Genomic DNA, 23,927 nt, shown 5'->3' with positions numbered 1-23,927 from the left:
ATGGGTATGTCCAGCTCCTAGGACATTGGGTAAAGCCACCGTATCTCTTTCCTTCTATGATCACTAAATGCAAACCTAACAGCTAAATAGAAAAAAAATTTAAAAAAATCTTTATATTGTGAAGATTTTATACCAACTTACTTGAGGAAAGTCTTAAGTGTGTACTTGTGTAGGAAGAACACATCATTATACTTTGTCCTTACTTGTAAACTACGTTCAATGCTGCGTTACGGTACGGGGCAAGTCGGAAATCGGACATTGTTTAAATAATCTAGTTTTGGTAAATGGATCATACACAAATATGTACCTATAATGTTTTTTTATATAGAAATTATTATTTATGTATATCTCCATCTCCAAACTATACGAGTTAAAAGATTTAGTTTATTGGTATCTAATGCTGTTCCCATACTCGTGTTAAAATGTTTACAAATTTTAGTAGCCATTTCTTTCTTCGAACTACATATTTGATTGTAAACCAAGTTCAGTTATGTTTATAAACATATTTAATGACTGTGTGGGAACATCCTTAAACATGATGATGTAACAAATGGACTAGCAGAGAGTTATTCATATTTGGTCAATTAATTAAGTAAAGTAATAAAAAAAATACCTAAAATCATTAATTCCATCAAATTGTTTTAAATGATGATTAAGATATTTTTAACTTCTATAATTATAATCAAATTCACGTAAAGAAATGTCACGATATATTGAAATTTACTGTTAAACAAACTGGTTTCATTAAATTACATTTCTAATCAGTAGTTAGAGATATTTTACACATCAACCGGTTTTATGTTACTATTTGACAGTTTGAATTGTGCGAAAAAATATGACTTTAGACTTTTTCGAGAATAATCTACAGGACACATTATAAACATATTTTTTAGTAACTAGTACGGCCATAATTAAACATAATTATCATTAAGAATTTATTGACTATTATTTTTAACGGCAAAATATGAACCTTTAAAACTAGTCGAGTGTCTCGTCAAACAGTAACGTCAGTATAAGCCATAACATACAATTATTATCTAAAAACTGTTTAAATTATCTAGTTTCTAAATTATAAATAAAATTATAAATAAATATAAGTAAATCATATGATTTACAGAAGATTTTATTAATCACGTCTCCAGAACTCTCCAATTATCTTTTATTATCACTAAACTATTTTTTTTATAAAAAGGTTATATGAGTGTGTATATTATTATGAACAAACAAATAGACAATTATATAAATAACGTTATATGCTAATATGACTAGCTGAAGTGTAATACCATTAATACCTACAACACTTAAGAATCCAGTTATTTTGCATACATACTAATTTCTGACTTGTACCGCAACTCGTTCATTTTCCTCTCAGTATATTGTTTGTCAGTTTGAGAAGTGGTCGTGCTTAGAAATTGAATTAAAAAAATATAGTTTTGTTTAGTGAAACATGACATATTAACACGGACATAAGGTTGGTACCTAGTTTTAAATACTTTGTGTTATATGTGCGAGTATGTGAATTCATTATGGAAAAGTTGTTCTATTAAAAATAAATTATTTTGAGATTTATTTAAATTATTTTGAGATTTTTACAGAACCATTATTTTAATAGTCACCTATCCACAAAATTGTGAAAACAGTAAAAGTCTGACCCTCTCTCTCGCCTCATCCAAGGCTGGAAAAGTCATTTGAGGCCACCATAGGCTCCATCGTAGGCCGCATCATCTCTTACCACCAGACGAGATAGCGGCCAAACGTCGACCCATCAAATATAATTATATAAAAAAATATCCTACAAAACAATGCGTCTTTTGATCAAAGATAAAATATTTATTCAACTCCTAATACCTGTATGATATTTAAATAGACTACCTCATAGGCTCGTTAATAACATACAAAATTGCAGATTCCAAGGCCTCACGTTTGAATTAGTGGTTGATAAAGAAGTGTCTACTTCATTTTATGGCTGGCGTTTAAAATAGTAATGTGATAAACATTCCAGTACGTATACTACAAATAATATGAAAACTCATAATGTAATATGACGCTTTTTATAACTCAAAGTAAAAGGTAGACAGAATTTTATACACTATTTTCTAGCATTTCTAATATCGGGAATCAAACGGTTCAACTAACTTGAACCATATTTTTTGAGGGGTGAAAATCATCCATTAACTTCTCCCGCCTTGGGTGAGCCGAGAGTGTGTGTCAGACCCTTACTGACTAATAACCACCCCCGTTCCTTCTCGTGCTGCAGTCCCGGTGAACCCGCTACGTAGCTTCGGATCAGGCATCAGCCCTACTGGGCCCCAACTGTGGTGGTCTGATGTCTGATCTACAATTTCAATTATTACTTTCTTTGTCACGCTTTTCTGTTTCAAAATAAATATACATAAGTAGATACATATGTATATGTATAAAACTGTCTGATAATAATCTCTCCAAGGCAATGACCTTTTTTTCCTAGAAAGATAATCAGCATTGATAAAATAATAAGCCAACAGATGTAGGATTTTCTCTCACTCAAGATTGTATGAAAAACGTGACTGAAATGCAGATATTTATGTTACAAGTATGTTGTCATGAAATAGGATTTTGGTCGTTAAATACATATCGGAGTTAGTATTTTGAAGTATCTTACATAAGTCATCTTACAGGCGTACATTTTTTGTTAATATTGGTTACAGTATCTCACAAGTGTATGAAATCTTTTGAAATATTTTTCAAACTAAATAACAGCAATTAACATGACAATATCCTTGAAAATACTCAGTACACAGTTAGTTATTTTAAAAGATGAATGGTTATATTCATCTTTGTGCATCGTACATTATGTACCACACAATACTTACGTTTGTTCCATCCAGGTAATTGTCTTTTGCATGCCAAATAGTTTTTTTATGGTATAAGCCGGTAAACGACTGGTCGGATCACCAGATGGTAAGCAATCCCCGCCACCCATGGACACCCGAATCACCAGAGGTGATACAAGTGGGCTATCGGCCTTTTGGGGGTTAGGAATTTAAGGGAAAGATAGGTGTGGGGTTGCAGACCACCACTCCACTGAGAATTTATCAACACATTGTTTCAAAAACAGTCGGGTAATAATAGACGCTTTAGAACTACGGTTAGGTCCCACATATTCCGGATTAAATCCTGTTGACCAGCGTACGCCTTCCGATCGATAATCATAATGATGAATTTTAAAATAAAACTTTGTACGAAAATACATGAAATGGCCTGAAAGTAAAGGACAGGTGAAAGGCTTGACTACCTCGAGTAAATTGCATTGAAACGGAATGTTACCTATGTCACTCGAGTAATTTTACCCAGGTTAAAATGTTTTAATTTATTATATTCGTTAATTGTTGTTCGTACACATTACCGCACGTTATGCCACTGTACAACATACACCCACATTTGACCATTTGTGTTATAAGTCCCATGTTATTACATGTTAATACCTATTGTTATATATGGGGCACAATTTCAGACTCCGTGTTAGTACTGAGAAATTTTCGAAAAATCGAAATAAGCCCAGCAATTCCAGACGTCGTGCTACTATAGAAAAATACCGAAAATAGCCCAGTAAAACTTCATCCAGAACGACCCAGACTCAGCAGTCGCACTTAAAATTATTATATAGTCAATTACCTTAAGAATTTAATAATTGAAACATTAATAAAACTTAAATGTCTAGAATTTGTTGCCATCAAGTTATTTCCCAAACACATTTACTGACCTCTAGCGCTCAATGATAATTTTACTACAGCTATTATTATTTCATAGACCACCCAATCCCTTTGCAAGGTTCACGTTAAAATTCTATGTACAGTCAAGTAAAAAAGTACAAGCATGGTTACTTTATGGTGATTATTATGTGGAACTTTTAATATTAGATTACAATTTTATTACGACACGACCTTCAATCCTTCAAGAAAAGAGCGTATTCCTTTTAAAAATGTCTGGTGTTGCGGGTGTCCATGGATGGCGCTGATGGCTTAGCATGAGGTGACCCGTCTGCCCCCTATTCCTTAAAAAATGTCAAGGGCACGAAGCAAGAGTTCGTGGAGTTTGTCTTTTCCTTTGATTTCTGTTCAGACTTCATCACGTCTTTAGCATCCTTTATCTTTTTTAGATATACCATTGCTTATTTTTTTATGTTTCGTATAAATCTAATGTACTCTACAATGGTCACGGTGATGATTGTTGCTTCGTCAGTTTATATAATTACCTAGTGATTATTTGTACATCTTTTAATTTTCTATTTCCCTTTAGAATACGAGCACCAGGTAAAGGATTATAAGAAATTGCTACTTACTGCGCACAATAATAAATAATGACCTTGTCACAAATGTGCGTTATGACCATTTTATAGCTTTCATTAATTAATAATAAGAAAAAGGAAAGGACAAAAGAAAATTACAAAATAATAAATTAAAATCAAAGTACAAGAAATTAAAAGACCTACTTAACTACAATTTTTATTATTTATTTTTAAAACATGTTCGCACATTTTTCGTCTCAACTGTACTTTACTTTAAAATTACGTAACTTACGCAAGTGCATTGATATAAAACAATGAATGCTGGTCCTTAACCTCAAATAGTACCAAAAGTACGAGAGGTCATTATTGTTTGACCTTCATGGACCTCAGAGATAAGGCCTTTATGATCTTTACGATTAACACCGTAGTTTAAATACAATTAACACGTAGAATGTTGATAAAAATACTTTAACACTTAAAGTAAATAAAGAATTAAAATATACTAACTAAAGTGTTTTTGTAACAATAAGGCAAAAACTATAAATTTGATCTTCATCATTATTTCAGCCACAAGACGTCTACTGCGGAACATAAGCCTCCCTTGATGACTTTCAGATAGACTGATTATAAGCATCCAGTTATTCCCTTTTTTTTGAGAGGGGAAAATCATCCAATCACTTCTCCCGCGTTTGGTCAGGCGAGACGGAATGTCAGGCTCTTACTGACTAAAAACCACCCCGTTCCTACTCCTGCTCTTGCTCTTCGAGCCGACCCGGAGCCCCGGTAACTCCCCGGTAATTCAGTGGACCTTTATCAGGTCGTCTATAACAGGTTGATCCTACCTTGTTTTTTGCGTGGTCAGAAACACGACTGTTCATAATGGCATCGCAGGTTAATAACCACATCATGTTTTAATAATTGTCCGTACCTGCATCATACCATGGACTATTCATCATCATCATCATCAGCCGAGAGACGTCCACTGCTGAAGAAAGGCCTCCTCCTTGGTCCTCCACGTAGAACGACAAGTCGCCACCTGCATCCATGGACTATAAAAACAATTAAAACAACTATGTAGGTAATTCCTTAATCCACGAAACAACAAATGCAGACTACACTATCTAAAAATAAAATTTATTTACAACATCTACCCATAATATTTTTGTATATTACTAAACTATAGACAATTTTAGCAATCACATGTGACGTGTTACTCATGTTAATCGAATCCAAGGTGATATTGTAAAATTGTTGCAAAAACCACTGCGCTTGACCATAAAAATAAAACCGACAATATTAGCAAATCTTGTTCTAAACCAATCAGTATAATTTTAGCAAACTGGTCTGTGTGGCAGTCCATAAATTTACATAGCGATATTACAAGATGACTAATGCCTATAAAACTGATATTTTTAGCTCTATCTTCTAAAATATGATTATCACACTTCATTCAATACATCGTGTCATATAAGACCGCCAATTAAAAGTAGAAAGAAATAAATTATTTATTTGCCAAAAATGTAGGTAACAGATATGATGTTATGTAACTTATGTAGAGTCCCGATACATTTTGCCTTACGGCATGCAAAATTATTGACTTTTGAATACATTGCCAAGTTGCTACAAATCCAGTTAACATTTTTATAATTATATGAAATTGAGATACAACTGAACATAGAATTACAATTAGAATCTATCGAATATAGTATTAAATAATCATTATTATAATAGACAAAAAATTGGTACTACTGACACAAAATACAAAAAAAAACTCATGTAGGAACTTCTTTTTCGTATATCTCTAGAGAGACGTCAGGATTCCTTTCTGTTATGATTTTAAGTATTTAAGATCCGGTTGCTGATTCCATGGAATACCAGTAAAATGAATCTTAAATATCATAATATAGTATAGGAAAGCAAAGTGGGTATGGGTAATCCCCAATCCTTAGTCGATTGGTATGTTAATAGATAGTAAGTAGTTAGTTTCTGCACTGTGAACTTTTATGTATATCTTACTAGCTATTCCCGTGCGGTTTTACCCGCTTTACACGGCTTCTATTGATCGTAGATTAATGTTTTATAGCCTTTATCCTTCCTTAATAAATAGACTATACAAAACAAAAAGAATTATTCAATTCGGAACAGTAACTCCGGAGATTATCGCGTTCAGATAAACAAACAAAAAAGTTCAGTTTATAATATTAATGTAGATTTTTTGTGACCCGTTTAAGGTGTCTACAAAACTGCATATCATTATTTCAAATGCACTTTTTTAATTAATTGTTAAAGTAATTAGATTTAGTAGATACTGTAATGAGCATGTCAAACAATGCTTTTATTTAACACCTAAACACATTTTACATTAACAAAAAACAAAAACAAAAAGTTTTGAAAATTCACACATTTGGCATGTGTATGCACGTGATTCTCTCAATAATTAAACTCGTGAATTAAAACACGTGCAACAGCACACGTGAGGAAAACGTCTGAATATTTGCATCATATTATGTATGAATGAGCCAATTAGGTAATAAAAAACATATGGGTAAACTTAATAATAGTATAAATGCGACAATTTGTGAGTATGTTTGTTACTTAATCACGTCAAAACGGCTGAAAGGATTGTGATAAAAAGGGGTAGATTATGGTCTGGAATGACACTTACTTAGGCTACTTTTATCCCACAGAAACGTCGACGAAGCCGCTGGCAGAAACTAGTAATATTTATAAATGCACGAATCTCTGAAATTACCAATAATTTACATGCTAATAACCAATTTGTTATTATGGAAGGTCAACATCACGCCATTAGGTCTAACAGCAAGCTCACAAAAACTGAGACTAATATAACTCATCATAGTCAACATCATCTTGATCATTTTGAAACGGAATAGCATATACTACTGAACGAAGAGCTCTCTAATTAGAGGCTTTGCCATAATCGCCACATATGGCAGCAGTTTGGGGGATAAAACCTAAACCTAGGAGCTCTTACATACGAATGGCGTGTTGCCAATGGCAGAAGTAATTGCAGCCGTTGACACGTGTCGGCAACAATCGTTGACGCGTCGGCGGCATTCGTTGACACGTTGACGGCTGCGGTAGATATTTCAACGTCGAAGGAGGCAGCCGTCGTCTACTCTCTAGAAGTTGAAATGTCGTTGGCAACATGGCGCTCATTTGAAAAATCCTTTAGAGGATTAGCTCAGTGAAAAACCTAAGCGATGCTGTTGCCCGTCTCTCGATCGTTGATCACAGTTTAAGGAAATATCAAATGCAATCTCTGTAATATCCCAATATGGTCATGTACCTAAGTGGGTCACGATAGTTGCCGTTTTAAATACTATTTTATGATTTTACGAGGCGTGCGTTGCATTAATGATTTTTGCACAATTTTCCTCAATCAAACTGTGTGACCTCTACACTCACGTACTACCGATTTGTAGACAATTTTCGCAAGCTTAAGTAATCATAACCATATTTTCAATTTGAATATATAATCTCTCTTAACAGAAATGACTACCTTTTTATACTACCGTACTACATATAATACACAATTCACTTTAAAAGCCCTCAACAAATAGCAAAAAAGTGTCTTGACTAAAGAGACTAGGTATCAATATTAAAAGAAACTTAATTCATACCCATTCGTAAAAAAATATCTTTATTATAAGAAGAGCCTCGAACCTGCCTCGTTGGCCGAGTGGTTGCAAGTGCGACTGCCGGGCAAGGGTTCGATTCCCGGGTCGGGCGAAGTATTACTGGGCTTTTTTTGGTTTTTCGAAAATTTCTCAGTGGTAGCACGGAGTCTGGAAATGTGTCCGGTATATAGCAAAAGGCTCACCACCTTACATGGGACTTACAACATAAATTGAGAAATGTGTACAGTGGCGTTATGTGATATAATGTGCACCTCTACCTACCCCTTCGAGAATTAAAGGCGTGACGTTATAAAAAAAAGGCTCAAACCTTGTCTTGGCAAAATGATGATAACTCTTAAGCGATCTACACAGCGGCTCGAACTAGCTTGAAGTCCAATTACAACTGTACATAACCTACATTATATATCTACTAAATTACACATACCATTCTCAAATAATATCTAATTATATTACATAATGAAATAAAATAATTCAATGGCCGCATTCTTATGGAAATCCTTGAAGGAAATAATGAAAAATATTTTAATTTGTGAAGTAATTCAATGTGTGTGTTATATAATATGTAGTTAGGTATTAGGTACTATCATATATAACTAAGCATAAATAAGTACCTAGGCTCATTGCCAACATAGTCTAGATAAAACCTGTTTTTATATGTATTTGGAAATTATCAAGGATATAAAACATTTTTATTTATATACAACTTACTATATTTTTTACACATCATAACACATAGACGTCGTTTTTTCTGAACAAAAAATCTTCTTGTGTTTCGTCGTGTGAGTGAGGTTACCTGAGGTTAAATACCCTCCTCTAAAAAGATCAACAATGCACTTGTAACTCCCTCTTGTGTTGCGAATGTCTTTTAATGGTGCCTACTGCTTATAATTTGGCCTTTTAAAATTATTATCATAGTCATAAACCTGATAAATACCAAGTATATTGAACACAACTACTATCTTTCTGAACTAACCTAAATTAACGATAAAATTGTCTATGAACTAGATTCGAACCTAGGAATACCTACTATATTAGGCATGCAGCCTCAATTTCCTATGACCGTAATCTTATAACAATTGTTGTAAAGAAGCCATCGATAACGTTATCATGTAATCACTGAAGCAATTCATTATCACAACATGATTATATTGTAAAATACTAACTTTACTTTACTTAACTAAGTATTTTCAGACACAAACATAATACTGTAATAAACGCTCTGTCATGACGTGGAAGAATGATAAACAAACACTTTCGCATTTATAATAATTAAAAGATTATCTAAATTTACTAAAAACAACGGTTTTGTCATGTAAATATTGTAGTACAAAAGCTCTACTAATTTCGAGCCACAAAGGGACTTCTCATCATGAGCAGTGTGCGCAGACGCGGTGACGTCGCGCAGCCTGCCGCTTGCCAACACGTAATTGGTCGCGTTATGTAACATTAATGTTCATGAATGCGGCTAAGAGTAGACTCACGAGAGATTAAATATATAACGGGTGAAAATTTGGTATTACATTTAATAAACTCCAGAGCTGCAGACTGCCTAGCGGGTTACCGGGGCTCCGGCTCGAAAAGCAGGAGTAGGAACGGTGGTTTAAAAATCACACACTGACGCTCTCTCCCACCTCGCCCAAGGCAGGAGAAGTCATTGAATCATTTTCCTCCCTCAAAAAAAAAAAACTATCCAATTAACATACACACAACGTCACGCCTTTTATCCCCGAAGGGGTAGGCAGAGGTGCACTTTACAGCACGTAATGCCGCTATACATATATTGTACACTCATTTATTACCATTTGTGTTATAAGTCCCATGTAATAGGGGTTGAGCCTATTGCCATATCCTGGACACAATTCCAGACTCCATGCTACTACCGAGAAATTTTCGAAAATCCGAAAAAAAACCAGTAATACTTTGACCGTCCAATAAATGGCGCGAATAAATAATATTTACGATTTCACTTACACTTCTAAAGTAAATATTTAAATAAAAATTAATCTTAATCGAATGCAAACTCCTATTCAAATACAGTATTAAATAAATAAACTCACATTAGTTAATTACGAAACTGACTGACAAACGACTGATGTAAAAGTATTATATAACTAAACTGGATTGTGTGGAGAACATTAATCATTCGATCCTTTGGCGGAGGCTCTTAATTAGAGACCGATTATTTTAGTAAAAGTAATCGGCGAAACAAAACCGGTTATACTTATCTACATGCTTTATATAAAAGAACCTACCAAAAGTATTCACTTGCAAAAAATGGTAACGTCAAAATATGTTTGTCATGCCCATTATACGGTAAATGAACTATAAACTTCTTTATACACATGACCAAATTAAGTGCAGCAGAATCATGCTTCGGCAAAAAACCGAAATGATACCACGGCCTCAGAAAACCGACGTTAAACAACGCCCCTTCCCAATTTTCCCAATCCCCGAGTCCTCAACACCCTTTAAATTCCTAACCCCTAAAAGGCCGGCAACGTACTTGTAACGTCTCTGGCCCGGTTTTAAATTAATGTTTAAAAATATATTATAAACTTAACCACACTTTAATGAGTAGTAGTTACAATTTGCAAGTAAAAAAAAATAAGATGTGTGCATGCTGTATGTAATACACATTCCTTTCTCTTAAACAAATTAACCTTTACAAGTGCCCATTTTAAAATTAAACCTTACATAAACTAACTAGGAAACCAACGACTAAATTACAATACACCTATATCATTAGATACTAACTTCACTCACAACTCACAATAACTAACCGTACACTAATAAAACATAATCTCTGAACAATAACATTGAGATAAGTGTTAAACTTTATCAATACAATTATAATCATCTTGATTTCTCCTTCCCAACAGACATAACAAGGCTAAGAGCGGCCGCAGACGGACGTCTTGAAAAAAAACAAGTGCTCGAATACAAATAAAAAAAAAAAAACAGTGATAAAAAACATGGTGGTCAAAATAACAAGTCAAGTGGCAAATAGTGCGAAAAAAGAAGACAGTTTAGCGAATTTGTTAGGGGATTTTGGAAAATGGCAGCTCATAGTCTTTGCATCAGTGTCGCTAGTGAAATTGAGTTCAGGATGGGTGCAAATGGCGATATTGTTTCTCACACCGAACCTCACATTCAGGTGTGCGGATCTAGGAAATTACACGGAAGAGATAATGAACAATACTTGTTATAAAGACTGTGGTAAATATGAGTATGACACGAGTCCCTTCGATAATACTATTGTGTCTGAATGGGACCTCATCTGTGAGCGGCGGTGGCTGGCCAGCTTCAACCAGACTGTGTTACAAGTCGGCGTCCTGATTGGCAGCACCATATTTGGATTTTTGTCCGACAGGTAAGTCAAAATTACCTAATTTTATGAGCCACTTTCTCCATATTCTCTATATCTATGCGGTGACTGGGATGCTGTGCAACGTGTAGCGGGTTCGATTCCCGCACGGAGCAACTCTTTGTGTGATCCACAAATTGTTTGGATGTCGTGCAACGTGTAGTGGGTTCGATTCCCGCACGGAGTAACTCTTTGTGTGATCCACAAATTGTTGTTACGAGTCTGGGTGTCATGTGTATGTGAACTTGTATGTTTGTAAACGCACCCATGACACAGGAGAAAATCCTAATGTAGAACAAAGGTTTTTTTTTAATATTCGTGATATAACTCAAAATCAGTGTTGAATTATGGGTTTTTGAAGTCCTCTTTCAAAACCTTGATTTGTTTTTAATTAAACGAAAAACATATTATTTTAGCTCTAGTTTCCTTCTGTATGTTGAGCATTTAGATGTATGTGTGTATAGTTTATTACCATCGTGGTTTTGATAACATTCCTCACTTAATCTAATATTAACTATTTATTTTGTTAGTTATCATGTTAGTAAAAATGTATATTTTATGAGTAAATGAACAAAAATATTGTAATCTTTAATCAAAATATTCTCTTGCTATAATCTTCTTGTCCTTACTTACTACACAATTCCAATTCTTTCGGGTTTAGTTTATGAGATTTAAAAAAGAACTGAGTTAGGTGATGTATGAGTATTAAGCAATTATAAAACAGAAAATAGGTTAAACATGTTACAAAACCAAAATCTAGCGTTCACTTTTTGATTTCAGAAATACGCGCACGATGGTTTATTTTCAAAACCGAAAGGCGAAATGGGTTATGATGTTGCTAAAGATTCTTATAGTGGAACCAATTAATACGCAAATTAATTTAAATACATTAAATTTATTATATTGTTTGATGATCGCATGAAAGAACTGGAAACTAATAAAGTAGTACCTTTGTTAAACAGTAACTGAAGTAGATGGCGTTGTTTCTGTGTTCTCAACCAACCCAATTGAAAAGATGTATCTAAAGTTTCTTTAATAACTATAATTTTATATATCATCGTTATATAAATAGCCAAAGTCAATTCACTGCTGGACTATAAGTATTTGCTATAAAAGAGGGGCTCTAGGTGTGAGGCATTTGTATTTATAGGTATGTATTAAAACGCACAACAAAGAAGTAAATCGTAATAATTAAGCCAATAAAGTTAATGTCTTAATTTATTAACCTTCAAAAAAGACAATAACGATTCACAAGTGTAGTACGGTACTTTGTATGTTATCAAAATCTACAATTCTGACAGAAATAAGAGTTTTTAAAGGGCTAACAGCAGCCAATAGATCGATATCTTACACTACGACACCACAATGTCAGCTAGGGTATGACCTTAACCTTCGCTTTCATGATCACCTGATCGTGTCAAGAACGGTACATTTTATCAAATCTCATCACATTTGATGCATCAGTTTCGGAGATAAGCGCAGCCATTCATTCGATGAATACTTTATATGTTTAAATCCTAAATAAACATTACTAAAAATAAAGACTTGAGAAGGTAGATATTTATTGCTAAGTTCATTGACATTTGATTAACGGTTAACCTAATGCAATTCGATTCTCAGTCAGGTCAGGTACGATATAAAATGCCTACAAATACCTAATATGATTGAACATTAATTTGTCAAGTCATTAAATTTAATGTTTCTCGCAACCCTACAGATATCTACAGATATTAAAAACTAATTGTATTGCAACATACATACATATTAACATACAAAGATAGCCCGTGTGGCATAGTGGTTGGGTAACCGGCTGCTGTGTACCGTGTGGCCGGTTCGATTCCCACCCGCATTAACTCTTTGATCAAATAATCATCATTGCATAGGAAATTTATTCCAAACAGTTTCACGCGTGAGAGCCATGCAACAACGATTGCATTGTTTCGTCGTATGAGTGAACTTACCAGAGGGAGATATTACGAATTTGGTTTACGTTGAACGAGACTGAAACATTACTGCATTCACCCCTGTAATGGGTTGCTTTACAGGCCAATTAGAGAGCTGTATGTGGTAACGCTTGAATCTTTGTTAAACGTAAAAAAACTCGTAATAAGCTCTCAGATATTAGCCGGCAGAACGCTTGTTACTCTTCTGGTGGATGTTCATTGTTCATGGGTGAAGCTGGTTTCTTGATCGTTCTCTTCTGCTCGTATACCACAATGCTACGTTATAACATAAAACCAGTATAGATTTGCAATCTCCACACTAGTTAGTAACGGTAATATTAATTTACTTTTATATTTTATCGACACGATTACTGCAGATTACTACTGTGTTAAATGTCTGTATCACGAGTTCGATTTCTGCACGAGACAAAAAATATTGATGATATACCTCGTTACGAATTTAATACCTATATGTTCGTTATATATTAGTTACGCATAAGCTAATCATTATTGTGAATTTTATGTGGATAATATATGTTTTTTAATTTAAATTCGAAATGCTAGTAGTGGTTCCAAAGATTACCCTTTTATGTACACGTCCATATCTAATAAAAAAATCTTATTTATGAGATATTTTGTGAGTTTATGTATATATTTCTTATCTTATCAATAATATATCTATAATTGTTACTCAATTACGTCAAAACGGGACGAACATTTCAACAGGGTAGATTATTATAATCCAGAATAATAAATAGGCTATATTTTTATCTACCGGGACAAAAATAAAGCCTATTAAACTAGTTAGAATACTCTCTAGTTAGCCTAAATAAACATATGCATATGTATGTACCGTTAGATGCAAGATATCTATACATATAATAAAATCGTAGAAAAGTGCTGTCTGTACATTGAAAATAAAAATAAAAAAAATAGCAGGGGTTATTGTTATGTCGATGTCGAACCCAAAAATGTAATTAACTTTTTTTTTGTCTGTTTGTCTGTTTATCTGTTTGTCTGTTTGTCTGTTTGTCTGTTTGTCTGTTTGTCTGTTTGTCTGTTTGTCTGTTTGTCTGTGTGTCTATGCGCGCTAATCTCAGAAACGGCTGATCCGAGTTGGATGCGGTTTTCACGAATATATTGTGGTATGCTTAAATTTACATTTAGTGTTTGTTTCATGTCAATCGGTTCATAAATAAAAAAGTTATGTCAAATTAAAGAATCACGTCGAACACTATTCTATGCTTATACCATTAATCTCCGCAACTATTTGACGGATTTGGTTGAAATTTGGTACAGATATAGTTTAGAACCTTAGAAAGGACATAGGATAGTTACATTCATTTGGTTGGGTATCGGCCGAGCGCTTCGCTACTATCGTAAAAGAAGTATTATCAGTCGTATGATTATTTGTTTGTAGTGGTCCTGCTGTTTCGTATACCTATTCTAAATAAATTGGTTTCGTTGTATTTGTCTGCATGTCGAGCCGGAGCCCTGGTAAACCCGCTAGGTAGTCCGCAGCTCCGGATATGTTTAGTATGCTACATTATACAAATATTAATCGTGATGTTAAAGAATGGATGAAGTTAATATTTTTTAATTACTTATGTACCCATAACGATATCATAATTATGTATGCATAAAGCATTAATTTAACAACTAATTGAGGAAATATTTTTTACCATTTTTCGGTAAACAAAGACTCAAAAGCCAGTAGTTCATCCTCATTATTAAAAGATCCGAATTGACAATGAAAAAAACAATTAAAATGAATTAGGTAAGAAATAACTTCACAAGAAACTAAACAAAAACCATTCAAAAATCATAATAACACTTGTCTTCACAGGAAAATTAAATACTTAAAAAATTACACATCTATATGCTGATGTTACAAAGTACATGAAGCAATGAAAAAGAAACCATGAGGTCATAACTGGATTTCCCTTTAAAAAGAAAATTTTACTAACTACAGTGACACCATTGCTAATGTGTGTACCAATTAATATGATTGGTGACATACAAACGCATCCACCTGCAATTAACGTAGCACAGTACATCTTTGGTTTTAGAATAAGCATTACAAAGGGAGCGCAGAGACGTTACAAACTACGTTTTATACTTTATATTTTTTTGTCCATCTAGTGGTCCCACACTACAAAAACGTTACCAATTGTCCACATTTAAATGTTCCACTTTCTGAGCGCTTATAACCTATCTACACCTTTTTACTTATAATATCATTGGGCAGGGCCGCTTTTTTTGGGTCATATTGCACAACCATATTACGGCATCTCCTCTTTATACTTGCTTCACATTCTTTATATTGTAGCAGCGACCTTTCGATATACAACCATTAAAATAATACATGTAAATATATCGTTATTTTTTAAATGGAATATGGTAAACGAGCAGACAGACACCTGATGGCAAGCAATCGCCGCCGCCCATGGACATTTGAAACACCAAGGCGTTACAAATGTTTGCTGGCCTTTTGGGGGTAAGGGTTGTTGGGGAATCTAAGCATTGGGAAGTAACTGGGGTAATTGGGCCTCCGGTAACCCCACTCACATAACGCAAGCGTTGTTTCACGTCGGTTTTCTGTGAGGCCGTGGTATCACTCCGGTCGAGCCGACCCATTTGTGCCGAAGCATTCCATGCTATCTCCCACACTAACACATCGTATGATTCGATGTGAAAAAAAATTAGGTAAATATTATATTATTAGGTACAATCAGCAAAATCTTATCTATGTACTCGAGATGTCTGGGACAACAAGAGATTATGAATAAGTTTTAAGAGTCATAAGAATAAAGAATACAATACTATAAGTAAGTATTGTTACAGGATTAAGATAAGTCGATATAACACCCAAATATAAATAATACCTAGGTATATAAATACATTTTTCACGTGGGAGAGTCATGTTTCGGTACGAATGCGCCGGCTCGACTGGAGTGATAACAGAAAACCGCCGTAAGAAAAGGAATGTTCTGTGTTTCGCCTTGTGAGTGAGGTTGCCCAATCCCTCCCATTCTCTATCCCCAATCCCCAAATCAACAATCCCTAAAAGCCGGAATTGCACTTGTAACTCTCAGGTGTTGTTAACTCCATGTCTATAGACGGTTCTGATTTTTTACATGATCCGTCTGCTAAACTGCTAGTTTTAGATGTGAAAATAAATTAGGTTTACTGCGTGGTCGTCAAATGCGACTACCGAGCCTTAAGTAGGTGTTAGGTACGTAGGTATTTGAATTTAGTTTTGAGTCTACAACGTTTAAATAGGTCTGAAGAATGGAAATCTTCTAGTTTTCCAGTCATGAAGATTTCCATTCCTTTGGAAAACAAGGATAGTGCATTATAATACAATCATAATACTATATTGTGTGTTATCTAATCGTGTACTGAGCCTAATTTAAAATCCTTCACTTAATTTATATACAAATATTAATATTATCTTTATAATATAATTCTTCTGTACGTGTGTATGTCACTGAACTTCTCTTAAACGAGTGGACCGATTTTGATGAACTTTTTTGTGTGTGTTCAAGGGGATCTGAGAATGGTTAAGATTCACTTTTTGTCCGCTGGACAATGTTTTTTAATTAGTTTTTAATTTATTAGTAGTTGTTGATTTTGGAATGTTTTACATTGGATCCGACAGACGGCGCTACCATCGCAGTGTCAAATATGAATGACGTTAGATATTGTCATAACTTTGAATAACAATTTTCATCAAAAAGGTCCAGAATGTTTTAGCTTATTAAAAAAAGTTTAAAATCTTATACATAATATACCTATATACATAAATATTAACACAATAATATTATATAATGTGAAGTAATGCATGTTGCTGGGGTATCAAGAGAAAATTGTTAATTGCCATACTCAGAGAACCATTGTATGTACGGTTACTTAACCCAGTCCTCAGCAATAGTTTTTGATACAAAATCGTTACTAATAAATAGTTTAAGTAATCAATAAATACGGTATCTCTGAGTGCGGCAGTAAGTATAATATAATTAACTATTCCACGAAATTATATATTCGTGAAGAAAATCAAATAAATAACAAAAAATCTAGCGAATTGGCGTAACGAGGGCAGACCTCCCACTAGGCGGACCGATGACATTGTCAGAATCGCGGGGAGCCAGTGGATGTAGGTGGCAGCTTGTCGTTCTACGTGAAGGACTAAGGGGGAGACCTTTGTTCAACAGTGGACGTCTCTCGGCTGATGATGATGTACCAAAGCACAGCTGCTTCATACTTCTTTCTATGTATTTCAGGTATGGCCGCAAAAACTCTTTCTTGGTGGCAATATCCACCCTGATCCTCTTCGGTTTGGCGATGCCATTCTCGCCAAACTACCTGGTGTTCACGATACTGCGGTTCCTCACTGGCCTGGCGACGTCCGGCACCATGGTGGTGTCGTTCGTGATGGTCATGGAAGCCGTGGGGCCCAGGTACCGAGAGGTCACTGGATGCCTGTTCCAGATACCTTTCATTATTGGTTAGTATGTTTTTGATTTTTAAGTAGAAACATAATTATACAAACATCCTAATTAACTAAAAAATCATGGTTTACTCACGTACGTTAATGGAGAAAAGATCTACTAGTATTGAGTCACAGAGGGACTCTTCATCATGAGCAGCGTGTGCAGACTCGGCGACAGCGCGCAGGCTACAATGTGACTCGAAACTAAATGAGCTTTTCTCCATTAATGTACGTTACTCACGTACATTAAAATAGAAACATAATACTTAGATGTTATCTCGGCATCGTGTCATGTTGTTATTATTTGTCACTGCGCTTCTTCTCCTCGAACGTCGAGAAAGCCAACGAACTGCCAAGCGCTCCACGCCTTTAAACTCCTCTTAAGAAGAGGAGGTCCATAGTCCAACAAACCTTCAAGAAAAAAACGTACTCCTTTTTAAAAGGCCTCCAACGCATCTGTGACTTCTCTGGTGTTGCGGGTCTCCATGGGCGGCGTTGATCGCTTACCATCAGTTGTGACCCCTCTGGTCGTTTGCCACCTATTCCATAAAAAACAGTGATATTTTACGGAACGATGATTTTAACAATATTAGGGTATCGAATTGAAGGTCTTACAATTTGTTGTTGATATTTCCCTCGCTAGACTAGTAAGGAAATGTGGCCTTTATCTTCAATTTTAATACTCTATCATGCATTACTAATTTAGTATCTGTAATGAAATAGGTTTAATTTTTCACAGTGATTTGTAAAATTATTGTTTTTAATCTTCATTCAAATTCTATCTGCACGTATTCGATTATAAAAGAACTCATCCTATGTTGTTAAAATTTGACCTTTAGTTATTTTTTTTTTAAAGAATGAGCCGGTAAATGACCAGATGGATCACCTGATGGGAAGCAATCGCCGCCGCCCATGAACAGTTGAAACACCAGAGGCGTTACAATTGCATTACATTTGCGTTGCCGGCCTTTTGGGGGTTAGGAATTTAAAGGCTGTCGAGGCACTGGGGATTGGGAAGTAGAGCCATTGAGCCTCCGGTAACCTCACTCACATAACGAAACACCACATAAGCGTTGTTTTACGTCGGTTTTTCTGTGAGGCCGTGTTATCACTACGATCAAACCAGTCCATTCGTGCGGAAGCATGGGTCTCCTACACTTGATATTTCTAAATTATAATAATACGTAAAGAATCTTCCTAACCAATCCAAAATTAACACTCCAGGTCACATGACGATCCCCCTGTTCGCGTATTACTTCAGGAGTTGGAACACGTACCTGCTGGCGCTGGGCATCCCTCCCCTGATCTACTTGGGCTACTTCTTCGTGCTGAACGAGTCTCCGCGGTGGCTGGTCAGCGTTGGAAGGGTGAAGGAAGCCACTGATATTGTCACCAGAGCTTGTATCTTGTAAGTAGTTGCTGCTGATTGATGTGGTGAAGACTAACTGCCGTATTCAGACACATTTAACCCCTTGTATATAAGACAACAATAGAAAATACATTGTGCCTCACGTGGATCCACATTTCGGCTTATGACGGGTTAATGATTACTTAAACTATTCCTTAGTAACTATTTTGTATCGAACTACAGTTGCTAAGGACCGGGTTAAGTAACCATTGAACGACTCCGAGTACGGCGGTAAGTAATTACATTTTGTCACCAGTTTTTTGATAAATCTGTTTCTTATAAAACTGCACTCTCCAAAACGCTTGCCAAGCGTTATGGCAAACTTGATCTTTTGTATAAGAGGCACATAGTAAAGAAGTGGAGTCTGACGGGTTGTCGACAATAAAGTAGCTACTGTTTGAAGGATGGGGTGGAAATAGTTTCTTGCTCGTTCTTCTAGAGTAACCTACACTTTGGAACGAGCAAATAGCTTCTTTAGACGCTTTTAATTTTTTTTCTTCGATGTTCAAAAGTTTGTTTTATGTTTAACGAGATCGAAGAGGAGTAACGCTATGGAGTGCCTTGCTCGTTCTTCTCTATGGGAATCTACACTTTGGAACGAGCAGATACTTTTTTTATTTGATGATCAAAAGTGCCTTCCATCACCTTTAAGTATGAGTTTAAGGTAATCGAAACGAGAGTTGGTTTATTGGAGCCGACCAATCAGAGCGCCGAACGCAACCTCGTATCGATTTCGTTCAACGTGAAGCAACGTGAAGCACTAAGGGTGCTGGTGTAATTGAAATTGTGGTGTAATTGAAATAAATAAATAATTTTGACTTAAATATGGTTAAGTGGCGATATTTATAGTAAGTGAGCAATTAGAACAATTGTACACGCGCCATAAAATAAAGATAACTGCTAACTGTCCAAATAATTACAATACGATAAAAGTTAATCCTTCTATAATACCTCACAAAAAACCTCGGCTGTATTTGATTTGCAAAATCGTAAAGATTGCATCTAATTGCAAGTCAGACGTGTGCTATGATAATGAACCTTATTTAACATAGTAATAAGGCATACAGAGTATAATTGAATTTATTGAAGGATATTAAATATTGAAACAATGTATTTTTAGGCCTTCCAGATGTTTCTTTTTAACAGTAAAATTTGTATGGAATTAAAACGATATACATAAATAGGTAGCAACCAACTTAGTTCGTCGCACTTTTCTTATCAAAATTAATTGTTATATTGAACTAGTTTTAACCGACTTTAAAATAAAAGAGGTGCTCAGTTTGATATTTTTATGTATGTATGTTTGTGTACAATTATCTTGCATTTGATTCAACCGATTTTGTTGCGGTTTTCAGCATAGTATTTTTTAGACTTAGGAAAATGTTTTAGGGATATTACTTGGCTTAAAAAATGGTGGTGGTAATGAAAATAAAAGGTTTTTAAAAAAACAAAAACGTTCTTTCCACATTACTTTATTTGATATGCCTTTACTTCAAGTTATATTTTTGCAAAAAAAAATACAAATTTTACTGTTCATCTAATTCATTACAAATTGTACTTGGATACATTATTGTAACAAATATAATGGAGATAACAGCATTCGAATCGCAAAACCAGTTTATAGTTGCAAAAAAAGTCTTAATAGGATGGTACTTTCGCAACCGGTTCGATACCCGGCCCGAGTCTCGCCAAGTAGATATCAAGTGTACGCGAAATTAATCATACCAATTGTTATGTGACACGAGTATATTTGACTTCTAAAGTTTATATCATGAACGTATATTTATAAAATTAATCTTCAGATGATATGTGTTATAAAAAAACAACAAACATCACGCCTTTTATCTCCGAAGGGGCAAGCCGAGGTGTACATTGCAGCACGTACTGCGATTGTACAATATACACCCACTTGTTACTATAAGTGTTATAAGTCCCATGTAATAGGGTTGAGCCTATTGCCATAATATACTGGGCACAATTCCAAACTCCGCAGCTACTCAGCTAATATTGAAAGATTTTTGAAAATTCGAAAATAGCCCAGCAATACTTTGCCTACCCGGAAATCGAACACTCGACCAACAAGGCAGTCTGATCCATTAAAATAGATAAGCTTTACATTATTAATCCTAAAATCAAAGTTACTCAAAAAAAATTTTTAATCATCCTATAAAGGAACAGCCCTCTTTGTGACATAAAATCATCATTCCACCTATTGATTTACAGAAACAACAGACCAACAGCGAAAGTCGAAGAAACGCTAACACAGATGTCAAAGGAGATCGCAGCTAAAGCTGATGAACCGAAGCCCAACTACCTGGACCTGTTCAAGAAGTACCTGCTGTTGAAGACTTTCTGCTGCTGCATCATGTGGGTGATCACCGGCATCATCTTCTTCGGCTTCAACCAGTACATCAGTCAAACCAGTCCCGATCCCTTCATCAGCGTAGCTTTGGCTGGTGCTATACAGGTAATGATGGCTAATGTGTCTACTGTCCTATCATTGGACACATTAACGGCATGGCTCCGTTTATGGTTTGAAATCAATACGAAAAGGCTGTAAGCGCGCCGCCACCCCGGACGGCGCGCTTACAGCATTTATATGACATAAGATATAATGTTTTAGAAGCACAGTTTCAAATTCTGAATAATAATATTTCACTATTAAAAAGTGCCTTTATAGGTTATGATCAGTCCACGTTGACTTACATAGATTTCAAACACCAATTTTTAATATAACAACCTTTATTTTCCAGTTCCCCTCCAATCTACTCTCGATCTGGCTCATCAGGAAGTTCGGCCGAAGACTCACCGTCTCCATATCCTTCATCATGCAAGGAGTCTTCATCGTGATCCTGTACTTCGTGCCCAAGATCTTCGCTGTGACCCTCACCCTTGGCACTTTAGGAGTCAGCTGTTCTGCTATCGCTGCTGCGACGATCTACATCTATACTTCGGAGCTTTACCCAACTGTGCTCAGGAATATGGGGCTGGGAGCTTGTTCCACTGCAATGAGGATAGGCTCCATGGCTGCTCCCTTCATCTCCAACACTTCGACAACCATACCTTGGTTACCTACCGCCATATTTGGAACAACGCCAATATTAGCTGGTCTGGTGGCTCTCTTGCTTCCAGAGACCAAAGGCAGGAGTCTACCAGATAGCATTGAGGATGTGAGAACCACTGACTGAGTGGGTTTGATGTGGTGACGTGATAGAACAATTTTGACGTGGTCGTATTTTTTTCATGTACTGTGTGGTTCTACGTTTACAAAACGAGTGGGGACTTGGAACATTATCGTCCGATTCAATTATAGAAAATAGCTGAAAGAGAAATAAACATAGCAATGATAACATCAAGTGGAGTAGTTAAAACGTATTTAGAGTTACAAGACTACCTATATTTTTTCAATGAACATATTCTTTTGTCCAAATCCATACAGTAATGATTTTCTCATATGAAGATCATATGCATTTAATGTATTAAAAAACCTGAATGTATTATAATGCATTTATAATACATTTCGTTTTGTAGGTAGCAACTAAGTGAGAAATACGATTTGTGATAAATAAGTTAATAAATGTGATATTTTAACGATTTAGCTGCAATTCTATACCTGATGTCAAAAGACTGGTTCCGAAAATGTATACAGGTGATAATTTTGGTGATAACGAATGGAATACTACAAAATAAAAACGAGTTTTCTTATTATCGGCGGGTGGCCCCAACTACGGTTAACATTTTAATAATGAAACTATTTTTTGTTCTATTCGTTTCGTTATTACCAGAATTATCACCTGAATACATTTTCAGGAGCGATATTTATACATCAGGTATAAATACTTAGTTACAGTTTTATGATTCCACTTTCAAATATGTATAGATACATAATAATATTTTAGCCGACTTGGAAAATTCTTTTTCTACCTGACTGCCTCGTTGGTCATATAATCGCAAGTGCGACTAGAAAAGGGGTGTCAGGTTCGATTCCCGGTCGGGAAAACGTTATTAAGGTTTTTTCGGTTTCTCGAAAATGACTGAATAGTAGCACGGAGTCTGGAATTGTGCCCAGTATATGTCAATTGGATCACCCCCTGTTACATGGGACTTAAAACATAAATTGTGAAAAGTGAGTGCCGTAATGTGCACCTCTGTCTACCTCTTCAAGGATAAAAGGCGTGACGTTGGCGTAAAAAAGAATTTCTTGAAGTGATTTAACTTTGTACCAAGGTATAAATCAACTACATACATGAATATTCTCTTATGTTAGTGAGTATGTCTACTTAGTATTTAAATAGTAATAAATTAATAATTAAGTTGTAATTGTTAGTGTAATATATCGTTAAGAATATAAAGTGCCTTATTACTAAGTGCTAAGCTAAGTTCTCGAGTTTGAAACCGTGATCGTACAAAGTGATAAGTTTTAGTTAAATTTAGTATCAATTAAGATTATATAGTTTTAATTTCAATCAAATTGCAATACGTACCTACAATTTTCAATTGCCTGCAATAACAAGAATAATATTTAATTAATGTTGCTATATTTGTAGTAAGGTTAAATATAAGTATATAATATGTATGTTTGTATGATTTTAACGTGCGAAAGTCAGGTAAATAGAAAATATTGGTTACTTCTCCTAAATACTCACTATGGACTGAAGAAGTTAAAATAATGCAGTCCATTTTGAAAAATGCCATGCCGGCAAGGGGTCTCATTTTGATTCCCGGGTTGAGCAAAGTACCTAACGATGGATTGTTTTCAGCTTTTCGAAAATTTGTCGGGAGTAGCACGAA

The 23,927-nt window shown here is 35.1% G+C and overlaps 1 protein-coding gene across 1 annotated transcript; it reads left to right on the top strand.

Moving 5' to 3' along the window:
* Positions 1 to 1,329: 1,329 nt before the first annotated feature.
* LOC118277783 (organic cation transporter protein-like) lies at positions 1,330 to 23,559 on the top strand. The gene is made up of 6 exons (XM_050700144.1): positions 1,330 to 1,471; positions 10,809 to 11,299; positions 17,520 to 17,743; positions 18,953 to 19,136; positions 21,360 to 21,603; positions 21,890 to 23,559. The coding sequence occupies exons 2-6, from the start codon at positions 10,902 to 10,904 to the stop codon at positions 22,322 to 22,324; spliced, it is 1,485 nt and encodes a 494-aa protein (XP_050556101.1). The 5' UTR covers positions 1,330 to 1,471; positions 10,809 to 10,901; the 3' UTR covers positions 22,325 to 23,559.
* Positions 23,560 to 23,927: the final 368 nt, after the last annotated feature.

The sequence above is a fragment of the Spodoptera frugiperda genome, chromosome 18 (assembly GCF_023101765.2).
Source record: "Spodoptera frugiperda isolate SF20-4 chromosome 18, AGI-APGP_CSIRO_Sfru_2.0, whole genome shotgun sequence".
NCBI classification, from domain to species: domain Eukaryota; kingdom Metazoa; phylum Arthropoda; class Insecta; order Lepidoptera; family Noctuidae; genus Spodoptera; species Spodoptera frugiperda.
The sequence above is the reverse complement of the archived record's forward strand: the minus strand, read 5'-3'. Positions and strand labels throughout refer to the sequence as shown.